This window comes from Diuraphis noxia, unplaced genomic scaffold (genome assembly GCF_037042655.1).
Source record: "Diuraphis noxia isolate RWA-SAM2 unplaced genomic scaffold, SU_Dnox_SAM2 contig0002, whole genome shotgun sequence".
NCBI classification, from domain to species: Eukaryota; Metazoa; Arthropoda; class Insecta; order Hemiptera; family Aphididae; genus Diuraphis; species Diuraphis noxia.
In genome coordinates, this window is record NW_028301712.1 from 45,916,972 (window position 1) to 45,940,634 (window position 23,663).

General features: G+C 25.9%; 1 protein-coding gene across 2 annotated transcripts in view; it reads left to right on the forward strand.

The window, feature by feature from the left end:
• The window catches only part of LOC149058531 (uncharacterized), a 61,216-nt gene extending 43,311 nt beyond the window's left edge, over positions 1-17,905 (forward strand). The window contains exons 3-5 of one of the 2 annotated variants that reach the window (XM_089220150.1): positions 189-328; positions 1,466-1,647; positions 16,683-17,905. In XM_089220150.1, coding sequence (XP_089076276.1) covers positions 16,683-17,036 — 354 coding nt within the window. In that variant the 5' untranslated portion in view covers positions 189-328; positions 1,466-1,647 and the 3' untranslated portion in view covers positions 17,037-17,905. The remainder of the gene's footprint in view (positions 1-188; positions 329-1,465; positions 1,648-16,682) is intronic. The other variant, XM_089220151.1, reaches the window with a different exon arrangement.
• The last annotated feature ends 5,758 nt before the right edge of the window (positions 17,906-23,663 follow it).

The window sequence follows — 23,663 nt, forward strand, 5'->3', positions numbered from 1 at the left end:
TGTTAATTATAATATTATTCTCCGTGATTATGTATAATGTTTTAAAACTATTGTTATTCGTATTAATACACTAATCATATGTTTATTTTTGTCATTTCGGGAAAAGTTTTCAAACATCACATTTTAAAATTATTTTTTATTGTTAACAGTTAACACACACTTTTCAATTTAAGGAACTGATTTTTCAGGTCTGTTATCCCCTTACATCGTTGTTACAGAAGTTGTCTGGCGGCCTTCATTGCTGATTCACGCTGTTCATTTTAAGAGTAAATACTCAAGAACCAGCATTCAAAAACCGTTTAAATTGCATCCCGTCGAAATCATTAAGGTAATTATTATAATAACAATATGGTATTATGGTTATATTATCCCTCGTGAGTATAGGTTAGATTACGTATATACATTAATTTCCATAATAATAAAATTATCAACACGAGATTCTTTAATTACTTTTTTGTTATAAATTAGCAAACTTTTCAATTTTAGTAACTAAGGCAGAACATTTAAACATAATTCTGTTAATTCTTATATTGTTACGGGAACTTAAAGATCAAACTAATATAGCTACTATTTTCGTATTAGAAGGGCCGGCTCTAGACAAAATGTATACACAGGCAAAATCAAAATTTTCTGCCCCTTTTTTTGTAGTTTAAGTATTAACATATTACCCTAAATATGACCCTGCTTACTACCGAAGAAATACCGCCTCTTACATAATGCCGTCCCGGGCATAAGCCTGTATTTCCTGTGCCTTCTGCCGGGCCTGCGGTATATTAGATATATAAAAAATTGTTTTTAAAGACATTATTTTTGAATTCAAATAATGATAAAACTTGTTATTGAAACGAAAAATAACAATTTAAAATTACGTATTTGTAGGAATTTTCCGCAATGGCGTTTTCAAAGTATTTAGATTAATTTTGGGATATTTATACATTGAACCTATATTATTGTTCTGTAGACTGACTTATATGTATGTTATTATTATTTAAAATAATTATTTTTACTATATGATATTTACGATTTGTTGTAATCAAAAGTTAGTTCGATCTACAGAATTACTTTAAATTATAGAACAATGAATAATAACAAAATATTCTTAGACATATAGACAGAAAGACCGTCTCCATTCTGAATCGTTTTCTTTGGGTATGTGCAATGATTTATCATTGAATTTGAACTTAACACTTCTATACTAACAGTGACTTATATTTTAATGAACATTTACCATAATGGCCACTCGAGACATTTTCTAAAGCAAAGTACCTTTTCCGGAACGTTCTAATATATTTCATTCATATCAATGACATTTTCAATTGTTACATATTATTATTCTCATATTTTATACAACTTTTATGATTAATGACCTAACCTATAATAATATTATTAAGTTGGATTGGTTTATTAATATTTTGAAAACTTCATACAATAAAAGGAAGAATTTTTATTTATTTTTTAATTGTAGATGTGTAATTCTGGAAATTTGGATGATACTAAAGTTCCATTGAAAGATGAACCACGCATAGAATTACCGTTCAATGGTGGGGAAACGCCGTTATTTAATATTAGGAGGGTAATTATACTGGATGAGTCTGATTCGGATTCTGATCCCGATAATGACAATGACAATGACGATTGATTCATCAGGTACCTACATTATGTTTTTTTCTGAATCTACGCTTGCATTAAACTGAATTAAGTTAAACTTACTTTGTATTGATTAATGGTTATTCAGATGATAGTTTTTAGTCATATATCAAAAATAAACACCTAAAATAGTAAAATTCAAGTGTTTGATATGGCTATATAAGTTATCTCTTCGCTTAAAAATTATTAGTAGTTGATTTTCTTTTGTTTTTTATCCATTTTGGTTTTTAAATTAGAAAAATATAAAATTATAACAATAAATTACTTTTTATTGCGAAATGTGCATAGAAAAAAGATTTATTTCTCGTCACTAAGTGACAATGTGTACTGTATACTGTTTAGCGTGTAAACGGGTCGCAAAAACCAATGCAGGTACTGTCTGACAGCACGAGTTCGTGTTATTCACTATTTTTCATACCAATATTATTGTTAATCTTGAAGTTACATTTTTACCATTAGGTTATATTTTTGGAATTTTTGGAATTGCGGTTTTACCCATCATTGGAGTATTTACTATCTCATATCTCTGTGTCTGTACTATGTGGTGTGATTATTAATTAGTAGGTCAGAGTACTTGTAGCACTAAAAAATCACCAAATATGCACTTAAATATACAAAATATGCATTATAAATTATTGTTTTTGAAAAAAAATCAATATTTTTTCAGTAGATACCAATTATTTTAATCAATTAATTGTACTTAAATTTTGAGTACAGCTTACACGTTACAATAAGTATTGTATTATTTAGGTTCATTTTATTGGTGTACAGATAAATTTAATAACTACCACTCAAATAACCCGTCAATCAATCTATTAAGCAACTCTCAATACGTATTTCTACTATTTCTAGAAAAAACATGCGACTGGGAAAAGTCAACAACTATAATTAATATAGTTTATACGAGTATTAAACTCGTATTATGACAAATATTTAAACTAATTTTAAATTCAAAGTTATTTTGGACGTTGACGAAAAAATATTGATAAAATCATAATTTATTTAAAATATGCATCTAAAAGTATAAAATGGAATGCTCTAAAAACTAAAAAAAAAACCCAAAATGTCCATTTATATGCAAAATAAAATTTCAAAACTAGCTTTGTGAAAGCATTAAACGTATTTATTTGTACTCTACTATTTTTGTGGCTATGCAAAGAAATTATGCAAATTCTAAAAGTTCTCTATACTACTAATTAGATACAATGTACGACAGGACACCCCTTGTTTATAAATCAATAAGATAAAGATGAAAATTGAATAACTGTTTATTTTAAAATTATGCTTATTGCTTACCGAGTAATAAACTAATTTTTCACTAATACAAGATACAACTAGCACAAATTGATTTCGTTTTTATTTTTTTAATAATTTATAAATTTTAAATTTGAATTAAAAATATTTGTAAGTAAAAGTCAATAATATATAAATACGGTTTATGGGGAGATCTATTCCCCCTATAATTACGCCTCCGAGGACGACACGTTGCCTAGCTATGTGATCGAATATTTTAATTCAGCGTACCTATAACTATTATAAATGGATAAAGTATCTCTCCTGTTAGCTTACGCGAGTCGTAGAGTGCAACCATATATTATTAAGTTATTAAATATTTTATTATTATTTTTATTGATACATCATTAACTTAATAATACATTAATAGGTGTTTTTTTATATAGATGTGAGGTTCCGATAGTAATTTTGATTACAAATAGTTAGATTCAGATTTTTCATATGATTCAGAGAGCTCAGATGATTCAGGTGATGAATGATTAATTTATTATCATGTTCATTACAATGTAATTTTTTTTTTTTATTACATTACTTGTCCTTTTTAAAGTTCTTGCATATTTTCTTTTAATTAATTATTTATTTATTTTTGCGAAAAGGCCACTATTAACAAAAATTGTGTATAAACAATGTATACTACAGTTTTAAGTAGGTACAACATAAATAAATTATAAATATGTGTCTGCACTATAAACATTATGTATTAAATAACTTCAAAAACTCCATTTATTTAATTTACCTAATTCATTTATTTCATAGACTTTTCAGTTTACTAAGTATTGAATCAGGCACTAGATTTTCCACACATATTATAATATTCTGAAGACATGCTTTCTTTCAGCTAAGTTAAGTTTAAATTCGTTTTACATCGACTAACAATTTTTTAGAATATCTATCACGTAGTAGGTACTGTACATACTATGTATTTATAACTTATATATTGCTGTATTAAATAAACTATAAAAACTATGTTTTCATATTACCACATTCAAATGTTCAGTTATTTTAATTATATTGGTTGCTTCTACATCCTTCATCTGATAGTACAATAATTGAAATATTTTGTCATTATGGTATTGAGTAATTTAATTATAAACCATATATAAGTGCAAAGAGGGTAAATTCATTTTCATATCAAATCATATCTACAATGAAATGATGAATGAATAAATCTGAGGTAAAGTTATAGTGTTGTAGCATTTCTTTTTTCTTATTAGCCGTTCACAATCATCGTTGTTAATACAAAAAAAAATATATATATATGTTACGGGCAAAGTGGAAAATTCGGACAATGTATACAATGCCCGGGCATTGTATACAGTGACCGGGCATTGTATACAATGTCCGAGGTATATTGGGCAATGTAAATTGTTAAGTATTTATACAAAATAATCTGCATAATATATTATGTTTAATCATCAAATGATAAATTAGCTTAAATTATACATTTAAAATATTGTGAAGTACGTTTTATTCTAACTTCTAACTTATTAATTTGTCGTGTTTTAATTTGGTTAAATACACATAATTATTCACATTTTTTTCATTTAACACAATATTCAATTTTGCATTAAATTTTTCCATTTGAAATAAAATGTAGAAAATAAATAAATGTTTGTTTAAGCACTATCGGGATGTATAGTGCATTCACAAAATGTCATTAGTGTTTAACCAAAGGATGGACGTTGTAGCATATAACTATTCATACTTTATAAGAAAAAAAATGGTATATAAAAATGATTTGATAAAACATAATATATTATTATATTATGCAGTAATAAATAGGTAGAAGAATTAGTAAAAAAAAAATTAAAATTATTTGAAATAAATAAAAATAATAATAATATAAAAATAAATAAATTATGATATATATGATAATTATTGATTATATAGTGTGTTTAATTAGAGAATAGACGTACCTAGGTAGCATTTATAATGATTATTAATTATGTAGGTAATTGTTAGAATAAAACGTACTTCACAATATTTTAAATGTATAATTTAAGCTAATTTATCATTTGATGATTAAACATAATATATTATGCAGATTATTTTGTATAAATACTTAACAATTTACATTGCCCAATATACCTCGGACATTGTATACAATACCCGGTCACTGTATACAATGCCCGGTCACTGTATACAATGCCCGGGCATTATATACATTGTCCGAATTTTTCACTTTGCCCGTAACATATATAATATCAACATTGTTAATAAGCTATACACTGTAAAGACATAATATTATGCGTACCTATTATATTAGGTATTACCTAGGTAACTCGTACGGTACTATCGGTCATTTGTCTAATTGTCCATTACGAAAATATTAAAATTTAGGTCAAATCAGTCGAATGATATACATATAAATAAAAGAAGAAACAATTATTGTGAACCAGTTTAATAAATCTATAGTGTAATAATAATGTTTAATCAAAAGTATTTGTTGAAATAACAATAAAATTAAAAGTTAACTGTGTGTTTACCTGAAAATAATGCATAAAAACAACGTCATGATTTTGTTTTTAAAACATTGAAATAAAATTACTCGTAATTATTTACATAAATATAATATGTATAGAAGTACGTTTTTAGAAGTTTATAAAATAGACTTAAACTATATTTTTCAAACAATAGTTAATATCATCATTTGGTTGGTCACAATAATATTAATGAGTTATATTTGATCTCAGTGTGAAATAATGGAATCGATAAACGATTCTAAAAGAAGACGGTATATGTTAGCCTGTATTATGTCAACAAAATAATTTACAATCTTGAAGAACTTCGTTAAGTTGAAACTCAGATGTTTATAATTTATAAAGATGTGATATCATGAATAAATGCTAAGTGTATTGAATTTACTAAACTTATTTTGTTTCAATATTTTATTTACTTGACGAGGAAATATAGAAAATATAGAAATATAAATATTGATACTTTTAAAATAATTATAAGTTATATTTTAATAGTCCTTTGACATTTTATTATTTTGTTCATTAAATTCGACTAGTAAATAAATTATATTTTTTTTTTTTACTTACCTTTTTTACACGAAGTTTATGAAGGGTTGCTGTGACTATAAAATATAACCACAGTGACATTTTGAAATGTAATTTTAATAAATTATAGTAATAATACCTATTAGTAAAATCAATTACTCTTATCACAACAATATCATCAAATAATATACTTAGTAATATTTATGTACAACCTGAAAGGCTGAAAGGATTTCTTTGGTCAAAATCGTTTTCGTATATTGTATACAATGATTTTATATCATTTAATTCAAATTAAACTCATTCATTATAGTGACTCTCTAAACACATTAGGTGTTTAGTAGAGCAGAACATTTATAAATTTACCTTCTTTTTTTTTCTTTTTTTTTTCTTTTTTTTTTTTAAACCTTATCAAACTTACTTTAAAAGATTTAACATGTCATAATAAATTCAAATAAGTACCTATAATTACAACATCGGTTATTAAAAAAAATATATTTTTATTCGAAATCTAATTCATTTTGATATGTTTTAATATCAGGTCTTTAGATTAGCCAAAAATTTGTTCTTACGTTCGTTATAGGTAATTCAGACTTCATATAAAATATTATTATATAGACATGTCTATTTGTACATACATATAGAGGCAGAAATACATATGTTTCAATAATCATAAATATCTAAGAGTTATTATAAATGTTAGATATTTACATTTACTACCCATTATAAAATCATATGGTCTTATTATAATATTTTAATAATTTCGTAAGCCTTTATTAAATATTATTATTAGGGGAATTTAGTTTAGTGTGATTGTTTTATATCCATTTAACGAATAGGGTAATCGGTTCAATAATTCAATGGCTGACAAATTACACAGCTATGTGATCGAAGTGCATAAGATAGGTTTTAATAATTATAATATATTAAATAAAATAAAATAATATAATAAAAAAATATAAATCAAATAATTCAAGTTTAATGCATAATTTCCATTATAACAATTATATGCTAAAACATCGTCGATTATTCATACAAACACGCATTTTTACTGCTTGTTTTTGGGTAAAGGTTGTATTGCGGTGGATGATATAATATCGACGACATCGACGAAATTTATTTTTGAATATTTTAACTAAACTGTACACTGAATTAAAAATAACGTTGAATATAATAAAAATATAGATTAATTTATAAACTATAGTTGGACTATATTTTGACGAAATACATGGCCTTTTTGGAAGAGTGATCAATTTTTCGAACCACGTTTAATTTATTATATATATTAATCGTGTGTTCGGCTTGGAGGTATAGATCACCCTCGTTTTCAGAGATTCACAAATATGTCCGATGTGTCGATGCGTTTAATCGGATTTAAGTGATTTAACGTTTTCTAATAAATGGTTGATTAGGAATTTATTCTGTTCCAGTCGTCTTTAATGACACCACAGGGACGTAATATTGCACAATAATGAAGGGTCTAATATAGATTAAATAAACGTCGTCGGTCAATCCTCCACCAAAATTTCAACGATTAACCGCGCGCGAGTACCTAATTCGCTTTCATCGACGATCTATTTGATACACAAGCAACCTAAGTCAATTTGACGGTTTAATTTCCGTTCTGTCGATTCCAATGTTGTAGGCCCCACATATTATTCGACCATTATTACGTTTTCCAAACGGCGTACACGTTGAAATACCAATGGTATATAATTTAAAGTTGATTATAGGCGGTTGAATATCGAAATTGCTTTTCAACACTGGTTACGCTGTGGTTAATCAGTTGATACAGTGTATGGTAATATAATAATGTAATATAATATAATGCAATAATTAATAATTATTATTATTAATATAATATAATGTAATATAATAATAATGTATGGTAAGTAAATAAAAATTGCATTATTCACAACAACCATATATCACGGTGACTCGGCAAAACACTTGGTATACCTGTTATATTATCGTCCCTTATTTGTACTTGCGGCGTTGTTGCGCATCGTACATAATATTATAATAACCATCCCAAGTGACATGTACCTCTATCAGATGATCGATTGGTTTACAAGGTATAATAGTATTATATAAATGTTCATATTTTTGAATTGTTCATCAACGAATGCGCGTGTGTGTGTTTACGTTCTTCAACGGTAAATTTCACACAACCGTATAATATTATATATTGTATGATAGAAGTGCATTTTCTAATATATACCTATTCGAAGAGGTAAAAAATACATAACGATGTACGATTTTCTTTTGTTTTAGTTACCACTCTCCACCTTATTGGATAGTACTACTTAGTACTTAGTACGTGCATAATAATAATTGTAAGCACATTTTTAAGGGACAAAGAGAAGAGAGAATTTCGTTCGTTAGTTACTTATTAGTATACTATTATACAAATTATTAAAGGTACTATACATAATTCATTATTGTATTATATTTAAACGGTTAGCGTGAAATAAATCATCAGGATGTACATATTTATATGGTTTAGCATTTAAGTCGTAAAATACACAATCGTTATTATTTAGTTCAGAATTTAAATCATTCATATAATAGATAACAGTCATATCTGGTATAATTGCGTGAAATATTAGAGTACTATGTTTTAGCGTTATAGGGATATATTATTACCATAGACATTCTTATCAAATTTTATTTTCGTAGAAATTACTTTTGTGTATGAATAATTTTTCTTAAAGCTTTAAATATTTTATGATTTTTTTAAAATTAATTTGTAGAACATAAAACATTACAAGATCCTTCATTAATTTTTAAAACTTATTTTATCTGTACCCTAATTTCCTGAACATAAACTACAACTACTTATTTTTCTAACTTGTTTTTGTTAAATTCCATATACGAAATAACAAACCTGGATCTAATATATATATTTTTTAAATATTATATAAATACATGCAATTTGATATTATAAAGCGATTAGCACATGTTAAGTTGACAGGCTCAGTTGTGCTGAAAATGTAATACATAATAACAAACAATATCACAAAGTATAGTTACTGATTATATATTTAAAACTAGAGATGTTACGAACCATAATATTTAAGGTCGAACCGAACCCGAACCGAACTTTTCTTTAAATTAACGAACTCGAACAGATCCGAACCTACACACTTTTAATCGAACCCGAATCGAACCGAACTCTTCAAATATTTTATCGAACTCGAACCGAACATTAAAAGTTAAATTGGATATTATTTTATTTAATATTTAATTGTTTATTTATGTATCATTTAGCACCATACCTCAGAATTATTGAATAAAGATTTTACTACTATTTACTTAAATACTTTAAATACTTTAATACCTAGTTAATAATTATTATGCATGAGATTTTTAATTTTTAATTATAATATGATGATAACTGATAAGAAAAAGCGAAAAACATCAATATTTAAAACAAGCAAACAGTAAACAACTAATATATATTAATCTATTACCTAATTATTAATTATTTAATAATAATTTATAATTTTAGCCGTTACTCCATCGACTTTTATTTTTATTTCTCTGGTTCGATTATCGAACGGAACTATTAGATATTTGGTTCGGTTCAATTATTTGGAATTTCCAGTTCGGTTCGAAAATCGAACAGTTCGTAACATCTCTATTTCAAACCCATCCATCGAATTTTTATGAAAATCACATTTTCTGAATCTATAATATATTAATATAAATTATATTTAATTTTGAGATTCTGAGCGAAGTCATCGCTTCGTATGTATTGATTTTACCAAGATGTGTGTTTTTTTTGTGTGTCTGTCATCACGTTTTAGGTTAGTAGAAGTGCTTAAATGTTTGACTTCAGTACCTCGTTCGATCAGAAAGTGAATCTAGTTGGTACTCTGGGGGGTTAAAAGTACAAAGTTCTTAATATTTTTCTAAATAATCGGGATTATATACAAACTAAAAATTATTGAAAAACGGGAAATTTTACGCACAATCAGTTTTCGACAAACCCGATTTTGGTTTTTGATGTAACTATAAAACAAATAATTATAGATACATGAAATTTTAACCGAATGTTTATATAAGTATATTCTATCCACCATGCAATTTTCAAAAATTTTGATTTAAGTTGAACTATTTGTAGGCATATGCAATTGTCGATCATTATTAGTTTTTTTTTAAAAATTAATATCGATAACAATTTATTTGTTGAGGAGAAACGCTTGAAAATTTAATACAAAGCTCTTAAAATATTGCTACAATAGCAGTTGAAAAATTAAAGAAATTCATAGTTACAATTTTTTTTTTATAATCATTCAAAATACGTAAAAATCACAAAAATTTAATAACTTTTTAATTGTTCAACCATTTTAGTTTTTTTTTTCTAAAATATCGATAAAAATGTATTTGTTGGGTAGAAAAGCTTGAAAATTTGATACAAGACTCCTAACACATTGTTACAATAGAAGTTAAAAAATAAAAGAAATGTATTGTCATAATTTTTTTTTATAAGCATTCAAAGTTTAAATTTTGACAACATACCTAAAAATCATGTTAATTCATAAATTATTTTATGCTAGAAATTCATAAAAAATTTTCCTTTTATATCTAAGATTTGAAAATAACTAACGGCTAAATATTAAAATAATATAAACGGCTCCTAACATATTTTTACAATAGCAGTTGGAAAATAAAAGAATTATATAGTCACAGATTTTTTTTACACGCATTCAAATTTTGATTTTGACAATATACTTACGAAATTCATAAAAATTTTAAATAATCTATAATATATAATTCTAGACAGATAAACCGTCTCCGCTCAGAATAGTTTTTCGTATACAATTATATAATATCATTGGATTCAAATTTAATTCCATCCATTACAGTAACCCACTTATAACCTACTGTACAGCAGAGCGACATCCACGACTTAACCCGCTTTTTTTTCTTTAATTTAAAAATATTATTATTATTGACTTGAAACTATTATGTATAATAATTAATATACACAATGGAATTTTCAAAACATTAAAATTATTTTAAGCTATTGCATTTTTATTACAACAAGAACATAATATTTACACAAGTGACATAATCACAAAAGTTAATAAAAATAAATCATATAAAAGCATACTAGTTCTTATAATAATCAAATACTAATAATATAATAAGTGCAATGTTTTTGTTAAAAAATAAATTAAAATCTGATAACAATATACAAAAACATAGCAAAATATAATAAAATATGTTAAGAAATATATTAGACAACCGCCCAGAATCTATTTTTATAGCAATAATTAATCATAGAATTTAAAATATTTAACATATCTAATACAGTGCAGAGTTATAGTGACCTAGGTACTTAAAGAAGAGGTACTAAATTTGACATCTAATATAGGTACAGTAAAACGAGTTCCCCGAAATGTATTCAATAAAAGTAATATTTTTGTGTTATATTTAACTATACACTTGGTATCTCCGTGAAGTACACAAAATTATTGAGAAACGGGGTGATTTAAGAACGTGACTAATTCGATATTGTTACTTTTCGTTCCATACCTATCGATAAATCATTGCCTATTGGACCTTTAATGTCGCATAAAACATAATAGTATATTATCAAGCTATTTAATAAATGTCGAATAATTGTACGGTCAATCCCATACAATATGGTATGGGTCAGCACTAAATGTAAATGGTTTTCCACGAACTTCGTTGGGGGTTTATGATATTTTTTCAATTGACATAATATACAGCAGTGGGTTCTTAAGTAAAATTCTAATTCCTGATACACAATAGTATTTTATTTTATTATTATTATTATTATTAAGTATGACTAATCAATTCCATATGTGCAGTCTAAAATGTTTAATTTGTACAAATACTAAAAAAATATTTTAACACGGTATATCAGCCATAGAGTTTAAAAATTACCGCTGACACATTATGAGAGCCTAGCATTTTCCGACGGACTCAAAAACTAATTCGACGGCAATGATTTATTTTAATATTTTATTACATATTATAGAAATAAATGTATTTTATAATAGTTCATATTATACTATTGAAAGGACGGCGTTTTAAAAATCTGCCTATTTCTTAACAATATATTAGCTTTATTATTATCAAATTCTCAAATATTTATACGTAATTTGCCATACAATTATAGATAGTGCATATAACAAGATAAAGTTTTGTTTTAATAGTTCTTAATGAAAGTATTTCTAAAACCTATTCTTAATGAAAGTATTTGTTAAAAAAATTAAACCATCATAATTATGTATATTATTTGGATTTTTATCAGATATTTGCACGTTTTTCGAGTTATCTATTCTTTTGTATAAACTACGCGTTATTATTTCAATACATTCATTGTTTCGAACGTATCCGCAGTTACCGTGCTTCAGCAATAATTACGTAATTATAAATATAATATAATCTACACACGTTTATATTTATAATGTAGTATTTTCGAAAAAAGGCATTTCTCTTGAGATAATATTTTTGACGTGTATTTTCGGGACGCCAAAGCCAGCTGGTCTTGTAATAATTTTCTGGTTGGTATGAAGAGATGAGGGATGGGTGACAATCAATAAGCCCGTGTGTACGATAAGTCCTAGCACCACGGCGTTTCACTTAGTCTAAAGCTGTAACAGTTCCAGTACTTTCCGTCAACGACAGTCGTCGTTCCTATTCGGCAAGCAAAGGCCCCATACTGGGTTGGCATTACTTACAACAGAAGTAGTGAAGGTCGATTAACAACAGAAGACGATCAGACATTCCAATGACGGCGCAGGTGGGTTTTCGTCCCACACGGCTCCCTTGTATCATAAATATATTATATCGTATATAATATATTTTTTCTTAGCATCATTCGTCGAATGACAAACGTGTTTTTATTATTATTATTTTTACTAATACAACCGTAATTCTGGAAGGTTTTAGTGACACAAACATCTGCGGTCTCCTTGGGTGCTGAAAGTAGATCTATTTTTTATAGTTAGCTTATTATTTGTTTATCATAGAAAACAATACAATATGTTACTCAGCGTCCGAAGCTTACATGATATACTTCTTCCTGGTTTATTGTTTATTTCTGGATGGCTATCGTGAAATTATCTGAAATTATAATTGTGCTTGACATCGTATAGCTAAATCGGCGCATCCGAGTAGGGTCCCGAGTACCAGGGGCTGATACCAGGTACTATACTAATTGGATCTCAGAGTTTTAAAGTTACTATACTAGTTGGGTCCCGGATTTTTATAGGTACTATACTAGTTGGGTCCCGAATTATTTTAGGTATTCCACTAGTATTATACACTGAATATTTTTTGGTAAATACTACACTATACTAACATTTCCATTCCCATTTTAACAGACTGTCTATGATCTATTTAGACCACAGGTATGGTTAAAAATATTTTTTACAGTTTTTTTTTTTTTTAATATTAAAATATATAATAAAAAAATTGCAGAATTAATAATCAATCGATTTGATTTTGTAAAATGAATGTTGTATAAATTTTTACTAACACAAAAGTGATTTTGTGAAGTTGATTTTTTATAAAATATTAATAACTTATATTATAATGTAAAAGAAACAAAACAAAAAAAACTGTAAAAAACATTTTTAACTATACCTGTAGTCTAAATAGATTGTAGACAGTCCTAAGACTGTTAAAATGGGAAGGAAAATGTGTAGTGTAGTACCTATAAAAATCCGGGACCCAATTAGTATAGTATCTATAAAAATCCGGGACCCAACTTGTGTAGTATGTATAAAAATCCGGGACCCAACTTGTGTAGTACCTAAAATAATTCAGGACCCAACTAGTGTAGCAATTTTAAATTTGGGACCCAACTCGGATGCAGCCAGCTAAATATAGATACGATATATTCTACTTTTTTGTATCTGCGTAAATTCTATCGGTACAATTTCACTACCTGTTAAGTCAACGTAAACTCCATTGTTATTCATTTTTGACAAATTATATATATTTTTTTTTCATTTAATTTGCTTTTTATTATAAAGTCATTATAGCAAAGCGATTACAAAAACAAATTATATTAATTTTAAATATTATTGTAATAACAAAACATTTTACCCAGATTTTATACTAAAATTAGTTACACAACGACTACGTGTTTAATGTGTTAGATTATCATTTTTAATACTTAAATGTTTATTTTTTTGATTAGTATATCGTGTAGATTTTGATAAATTATAATTTAATTTGTGTTAATTTAACGTTCTGTTATGATTAAGTGCATTAAACGTAATTTTAATATTGACGTATACCTAATTATAGTTAAAAAAAAATTAAAATTTTATGTTTAATCATATTTTTATGTATTATTACGTTTTTAAGAATTTCGATTTGATTTTTATATAATATCGGTGGAATTTATAATTTTTAGTTTTTACTGGTTTCAGTTTTTCGTTATTATTGATATACAAAAAAGTTAATAGTGGAATTGATATATTATAATTTTAATATAAAATCGTTCTTCTGAAAAACAGTGGAATTGTTTGCACCCGTAAGTGTCGTCCGTATTTGAATAGGCTGCACAAGTGGGTGGGTGGTCGAATTCCCTCAGCATGACTATTATCCGAGTAATATGTTTAATATAATAGCCTGTAGAGTCGTGTTTCGATAATATATTACAATATACTTCATGAAAAGGGATAGAGAGTTATTTTGGAATATTCGGGATTTTATGTTTGGGATGAAAGAAAAATGTTAGAAATATAATTCGTTTTGTCTCGTTCGTATATCTTTGTAATACATTATTGAATATGATAAAAGGACGCAGCAGCAGACATGACTTTATTGGATATTATTTTTTTTTTGTAAGACGACAATAGTTCTACACAAAAAACAAATTAATTATCCCTAACACGGAGTCCTGTTAAACATTTGCATCAGTACTATTTCAGTGCCGTTAAAAATATGAAGATTAAATGGTAATACAAATGACCTGTGTTAATAATATTAATATATATTGTATTAGAATTAAGTATTTAACACTTTAAAATAGTTAATTGAACAACGTCATGTTGGAAACAAAATTGATTAATTCATAAATCAAAAGAAACTCTTGATAACGCCAGCGAAATTTTTTAGCGTTATATTCCGATATAGGGTACGTTCATTACACACATTTTAAATAAGTTACCTATGGTTATATATTTTATGTTAACATTTTTACGCATACTGGAATAAATTTGTTTTTTGTATAAAAATTTAAAATTGCGGGTTAAAAATTAAAAATCAATAAATAGTTTGCTCACAAAATTATTAAATATGAAATATTTTTGAGAATTTTTAGTATTATATGTGCTTAAAACGAATAAATAATCTTCAACATTAACAGTGATAATTACTTGTAATTTTCCGGTACGATAAAAAAGAATGAAATAAAATTACTATTTGAATATAAAATTGCTATTCAGGCTGTGTTTAAAAAATAACAAAACAAAATCGAATGATAGATAAGAACAAAATCTCATAATATAGCTACCAATAATATTGTACCTAGGTAATGCATAATTTGTTGAACGTTTTGATACAGCTATATTCGAAATAGTTTCCAATTAATGAAAAATATATCTTTGAATAATTAATAATATTATCAAATATTACGTAATAATATGCATAATAATACATATGATATTATGATAGTAATTCTAAATACAAATAGTACACTATTATTTATAATAAAACACCTGCATAGAATATTCACTATTGGTGGTAACTGTACGGTACAGTCTGTAACGTAATAATATTTTATTACCTATGTATTATTATGAATTGTGATTCGCGATATCCAAACACAAAAATATACTCATTACTAATTATAGTAAGTATAGTTATTTAGTTCGATGTTAAATATCTAAAAAGAAACAATACATTTTACGATACACGTGTAAGTGATTATCATAATATGAATATATAATCAACCCGATTGTAAATAATAATGCAATATAAAGTTTGTCCTATGATTAATTAGTTCCTTAAGAATTGGTAGTACAAGTATTAAATATCAATAAATAATAATACAATACAAAAGATATTATGTTTAAAATTATAATATTAGTATAATAAACCATTAAAACAACATATATTATGTTCAAATAAATTTGACGATGAATAAAATACATTTAAATAATAATATACATACGAATAAGATGATAAAAATGATTAGTAAACATTAATTATTGTAGAGTTGTGAAAATTACATAATATTCATTATGTGGCGCAAATTGGAAAATTTTCGAATTCATAATATACATACGTCTATGTTCTGACTTTATTTTAATAAGTTTGTTATCTGTATCTGTTGAAATATTCAATTTACAACATCACCATCATTATCATTTTATCGTCATTCAATTTAATGAACTAGATTGTGTGTTCTTACACATTATTTTTATGAAATAATGGAATAATATAGTAACAATACTTAATAGTAGCTTGGATAAGTCGATATATTACTTATAGAAAACCACTCATTATTACTAAAAGCAATGCCAGTAAATAGGCATATATGGTAATGACTAATGACAAATGCATAGTATTATTTTCTTTTGTTTAGTTAAGGAATTCGTATTATTATTTTTTAAATAAAATAACTGATTTTTTTCGCTCTTCAAAATATTTAATGTTGAGGTATTCTAGTACATGCAAATAAAACCAAAATTATTTCCCTTCTCAAAACCAGTACTGATAACATGTTTATATGATATTATATCACAGATGTCTGACTACATTGGAAACAACGATTTGATGAAAATCGGTGCGGAAGTGATAAGCAATGGTGCAGAAAATGGCAGTGGTGTGTGCCTTCGTCGCCGTCATTCGACTACTCAAGCTGAAGTACCTATGAAACGGCCTCGCTTATCCCCAAGACTACACCGTTGTAGTATTTCAATGTGGATGCGATACAATGTAAGAAGATTAAATTTAAATAATCACCGTTCAATGTTACCAATAATTGAGATCAATCTGGAGCATAACGATAACGAAGAGATGGCCGTGGAAATAAACAGTATCTACCAAGAAAGCGGTTTCTTTGATGATAATAGGGACGAACAAAATATGGAAGAATAATAATCGACACCGTATTTTTATCTACACAAAACGCATTATTTATTATTATAATATCATATGTAGGTTAGGTTAGGTTAACTCAATTTTAAGAACCTTATGAAAATCCGATAAAACTTCTCACTCATTCACTCCGTCATGGCTAGGTGGTTGTAATATTTATGTATAGTAGGTATGATTATGATATGACGTGTTTACTCGTTACTGATATACATTATACATAATATATACTATACATAAATATTAAAATGTACGTAACGAATTGTACAATCATATAATTATACAATACAGTACAAAAAGTCAAACATTTTGATAAAAAGATCTATAATATCCTTAAGCGATGTAATTAATCGTAAACATTACAGTATTATATTATGTCATAAAAATATTTAAAAAATATCCGATTAACTATAGTGCAATCAGACAGTTATGTTTTCGACATAAATACCTACATACTTCATATTATGTACAACCAGATGATATAATATTATTATTATAATAAGAAATAATATTATCATTGAGTGGGTTTAATAATATATAAATTGTATAAATCAGTATATTTTACGATCAACGATATACATACACAAATACTCAACGATATCGTGTTTAATATTTCTGCCACGTATTCAATAATATTGTATACATCGCAAAAATTGTATAACAAAAATAAATACATAATATTATATAATAATGTTCATTATATACGTTATAACCTTATAACCTACAACATGCCCAAAACTAAAGAGGTGTTTTTTTCAATTATATTTCTGCTCATATTAAATCTGTCAATGATAATTATTATTAAAATAATCAGATGCCTATTGTATTGTAATATTACACTGTTGGTTGTTTACTTTTATTCATAAATTAGGTACACATAGCTACAAAATAATAGTATAGATTTACTATTATTATTTTCTGTTTAAATGCACGTATTTAAATTAAAACACGTTACAAATAATAAATTATACTTGGGTTATTTAATTTCCATTGTTATTCTTACAACCTAATTATGCTTAAATTTTACCTACAGCTCCTACATTCCTTTGTAAGATCTTAAACATAACACCAGTATTCAAAATATGATTGGATAACGCTAACTTAATGCATATGGCATACCTACAGCGGAAGTCACAAGTTTACAGGTTGATATGTTTGCTTAACTATGAATAATATTATTATAATATAATATATTTTAATAATAGAATTAAGTATTTAACACCTGGAACTGTTTATTGAACAACGTGCGGTTGAAAACAAAATTGTTTAATTCATGAATCGAAAGTAACTCTTGCTAAAACCAGTGAAATTTTTTAGTTATATTCCGATATAGGTACGCTCATCACACAAATTTTATATAAGTTACCAATGGTTATATATTTTATGTTAAAATTTTTACGCGTACTGAAATAAATGTGTTTTCGGTATAAAAATTTAAAAGTACGGGTAACAATTAAAAAATCAATAAATAGTTTGGTCACAAAATTATTAAATAGAAATATTTTTGAGAATTTTTAGTATTATATGTGCTTAAAACGAATAAATAATCTATATTTAAACTCTTCCGGGTCTACTCCAGTACTACCTGATGGAAACGTGTAAACTCTCCCGGGCTTATTCCTGTACTACCTAACGGAAATATGTAAACTCTCCCGGGTCTATTCCTGTACTACCTGATGCCTGATGAAAACATGCAAACTCTTCCGGGTCTAGTAAAAATCATAAAATAAATTTAATATACATTTAAGTTGCGTTTAAAAATAGTCAATCATATATAATAACAATATAAATTAATGTCTCTAGCTGCTATGAGCTATAATTTTATAGTCAAAATACAATAGAAAATAATATATATTATAAACAATAAAAAATAAAATTTCAAAAAATCTAATATACATTTAAGTTTCTTTTAAAAACAGTCAATAATAATAATGATATAAGTTACAAATACAAAATATACGTAAAAATATTAAAATTATTGTTTTTGATAATAAGAACATAAATTTTAAAGAACACAGATTTTAAAAAAGTTAGGGAACCTATTGGCTATTTTTTTTTTCTAAAAAAATGTTTTAACATTTAAAACAATTCGGAAGAGTTCACATACTTCCTACAGGTAACTATAAAGTTAACCCGGGAGAGTTTACACATTTACTTTGGGTAAACATAATTTTTTTACCCGGGACAGTTTACACATTTACTTCAGGTAAATATAATATTAACCCAGGACAGTTTACCATAAAATCGGGAGAGTTTACCACCACCCACATTTTTGGACCCCCGCTTAAAAATTCCTGGTTGCGCCACTGGTGTAGGTAGGTAATACGTAGCTAAAGCTTGGATGTATGATTTTGGCGATCATAATTCACAATATAATATAATTGACTATAATGAAATTAATAATTTCGTATTTATAATTAAACATTATATGATTACAATATTTTTTTAAAAGTTATACAATATAATTTTGTATATTTTTTAGTAAAAATAAAATGTTAAATAATCGAAAAACACAAATGAAACCTAGCCACATATAACATTGATACTATGGAAATAAATGGTTTATATTTAAAACTGCTTTTAAAATAAATTCGGAACTAATAATTATCATAAAACATTGTATTAACGTTATTAAAATGTGGTTTGTCTAATGAATTTTTAATTTTGTATATATTATATAAATTCGTTTAAATATAAATTTAATCCTCTTTTTTGAGTAACTCCCAGCACCATTGGTTAAGTGGGTAATAATTTATTACTAATAAATAATAATAAATAACAATTTTATTAGACTTTATTACACTTAGAATGTGATATCCTTCAAAATGTTCATCTAGATCATACTATATTAATAGATAGACAGTTTTATCTAAGTAGTAATTTAATGAGTTGAAAATATTTTTCTATTTCCTCATTATTAGTTTAGTTTGTCCATCGACTTTAAAGTTATACAAATTACTTTAAAATTTACAGACTGGAAATAAGCCAAACAATTAATACTAATAATGTCGTCATTTATAGAATTTTTAAATATTTCTCTGTCTCAATCTGTCTGTCAATTTTAAACATATTTCAAATTATACTTTATAATAGACGGATAATCCCCCCGATATTTTGTGTACATGCCTGATATATTATGTTGATACAAAAATTTATTATAATAGCTTTATTATTATATATTAGTAATATCACAATATTTCTTCCACAATACTATGATATTAAAAGACAGTTTTATACAATTAAACAGTTGGTATTGGTGTGTCACTCTGCCAATTCATATTTTCATTAACTTCATTTTTAACTTAACTTATTTTCATTGATATAACCTTAATAAATTACGAGTTACTTTTAATCAAATTCAGGTTAAGTTAATTTATAAATAATTAAATAATAAATAAAATACAATTATTATTCATAATGCATAATATATTACATAACCATTTCTTAGAGTAGGTAGAAAGTTATAAATATAGTTAAATTTATTTGTTGTTTAATTAACCAGAATTCTTTAAGAAAAATAACTCAATTAAATACATTTAGATATAATATATATAATAGCCATATGCCCATGTTTAGGTGTATAATATAGATAATATATAAAGATATGTTATACTATCCTGCGGTATATTATACGGGTATACTATAATAATAACAATAATAATATCAATAAAATAATAACTAATAAGTAATATGATATTATTATTATACTATTATGCTGATACAAACACAAATCACAAATGTAAAATTATCAAAAATATATTATATTATGTAATATATAATATTTCGACCTAAATAAGTTATTTTTAAATTAAATCTAATGCTCATATACATTTTTTATACTTTTAGTACCTGCTATACAATTATATTCATCAGTACTTAATAATTTAAATCTATGTATAGAAAAACTATTGACTTTTACTATTTTCGGTGTTCAATAATATTTATGATTGTTATTATTTTAAATTATATTGCTGGGTATATAATATATTTAGATATATTTTTAAAAAAATGAATAATATTAACTTAAGTTAATAAGGTAGTTGAACATTTTCATATAATTTTTCTTAACCGAGTTAAAAAAAATTAGGTTAACTGTGAACTTAAGACTTTTTTAAATGTTTTCCATCAATTCAACTTAACTCACTTAAAAATTATTATTAACTTGCTTGAATGTAGGATTTCACCGTTTGAACTTTAAATGCTCAACAGCCATAAATTAAACGGTTACATGTCGGATTCTCAGGTCGGAAGAACTGCAGAATCGTGTGGTTATTCAATCAAAATATAATTGAGGAGTCATAAACACATTTATTTAAACAATTACTAAAAAAAACCATGCTAAGCCCGTTCTACGACTGTCGCTTCTCGCGTGCATTTGTAGTAACTAGGTACGTATCCGTCGAATTACTCGAATTTTTCGACGACAACGAGACTCTCCGTGTCTATGCATCTAGCTGTGTTATACAATAAATGTTATGTCACCTCAGCACATCTTGTTTCATAGACTTGACCTATCCTAATATCTTAGTTGCTAAACACTATTCCAGCTACCTATATTAGGTACCTACTTACTACAGGTAGGAAACACATCAGTATAACCTACCTTTAAAGTAAAAATGTTAATAATTTACAAATATAAAATGACGAATGAATATTAAAACTTTTGCACGTGTTTTGGAATATTTAGATAATCGAGATTATAGACCATCATCGTATATTAAATGTTATAAGCTTATTATTAATCGCCTAAACTCGTATTCAAAACTTGTAGTAGTCGTGACCACTTTTTTTTAACGTACCTAATTCGTTTTATTTTTTTCTAAATCATTTAAATGCATACGAAGTGACTTCTGCCTATTTAAATGTTTAATCTATTGACACCGACACATCATGGTATAATAGTCATGTGATGTAGGTACCGTGTAAATACATTTTAGATTCCTTTATTTGTAGAAACAACATGTTATTTATTACGTAGATATCGAAAAATAAGAAAAAAAAGTGTATAATGTGAATTAATAGAAAATATAATCAAAATATATTAATAATTTGTTTTTAAATAGTTTTTTTTGTATAAGAATAAATTTTAATTAGTATATTTTACAATATATTATTTTACTCAATGGTATTACTTGTATTAAATGTTGTTTTTAAATAGGCTAGTTTTACTAATAAATTGAGTTCAATACTATAATAAGCTATTAAAAAAAAAAAAAATGTTTATCATAATCATAATGATACAATCATCTAACTGCTTACATGTGGTTATATCAATTGTAGGTATACTAATAATGATAAATTTTATGATGGTATTATACTATGTATGCTGTTTTACCTTTTACATAATAGATACCTATTGTACATACTGTTAACTTACTTTTAATCATTTTTAAGGTACATAATACTATATACATATAGTTTCATAATTAATTTTTTTTAGTAAATGGAATATTGTGTATCCAATAAAATTAATTACACTACCTTAATATATTTTAATAAATTATAATTGGGTAACTTGATTTTTACTAAATCAAAACAATACAAACTCCTTTTTGCACATCGCGGATACTCATAAAGACATAAAGTCATAACATTATGTGTATTAAAGGAATAATTATGACCGCGAAAACTACGATGATAAGCTGTTTCTGTCGGTGAAAAACCATAGTTTTAAGAAAATAATAATTTTCATATAGAAATTGAGCCAGCAAACGAAAAATATAATATGTATTCAGTAAGTATAAATATACGGGTAGGTAGCTGAGTCAGTGGGTGGGTATAGTCGGTGAAGTACGATAGGGTGGAGAATTTATAGGTTTTATTTTTCTACATCATTATTTATATAAATGACTATTAATTTTATTAAACATCGAGTTAACATTTATATGTTTGCGCGGGGTGTAAGTGGTGTGACGTTTATGATTTATTTAAATGAATGTTACGGAATGAAAGGCGAGGGTTGCAATAATAATATATAATAAACATACCTATTAAAATATATGTTACTTTCAAATCCATAACTTATTACTCTATTGTTATTTTGGTATGTAGTTACTACGTATTAAATATTTTTTATTCATTTAACACAATTAGTTTGTTTCGTTTTATATATTGGGTATTCCAATTATTTTGTAAATAAGAAACCATAATAGATTATTATTTTTATTATTAATGCTGTTTTACTGTGTTATTGTACTACACATAACAATTTTTATTTAATTATTCCAAAAATATATTTCCATTAAAGCGCTTGACATTTTACTTTCTTACACAAAAATAATAATAATAACAATTATGGAAATAATGTTTTACAGTCCAGTAGTTCCCAAAGTGTGTGCCCACCATAGATATTTTTAAATCGTCTAAAACCATGGGCTGTGCCTTCAAATATTGTTTTTAAAATTTTGTATACAATATAATATTTTGTCATTTTTTTGGTCTTGATAATAATTATTTCCAATTAGGTCTAAAAAATCATTTACGTCTTGACATCGACAATACGTCGTACCTATAGATTGGTAAATAATATAATATAGTGCGCGGTGTCTCGTGTCTGCGGTCGTTGTAGTTAAGTCGAAATATCGAATGATTTAGTGTAATAATATTCTATTGCGAAGGTTCGGAGTTATG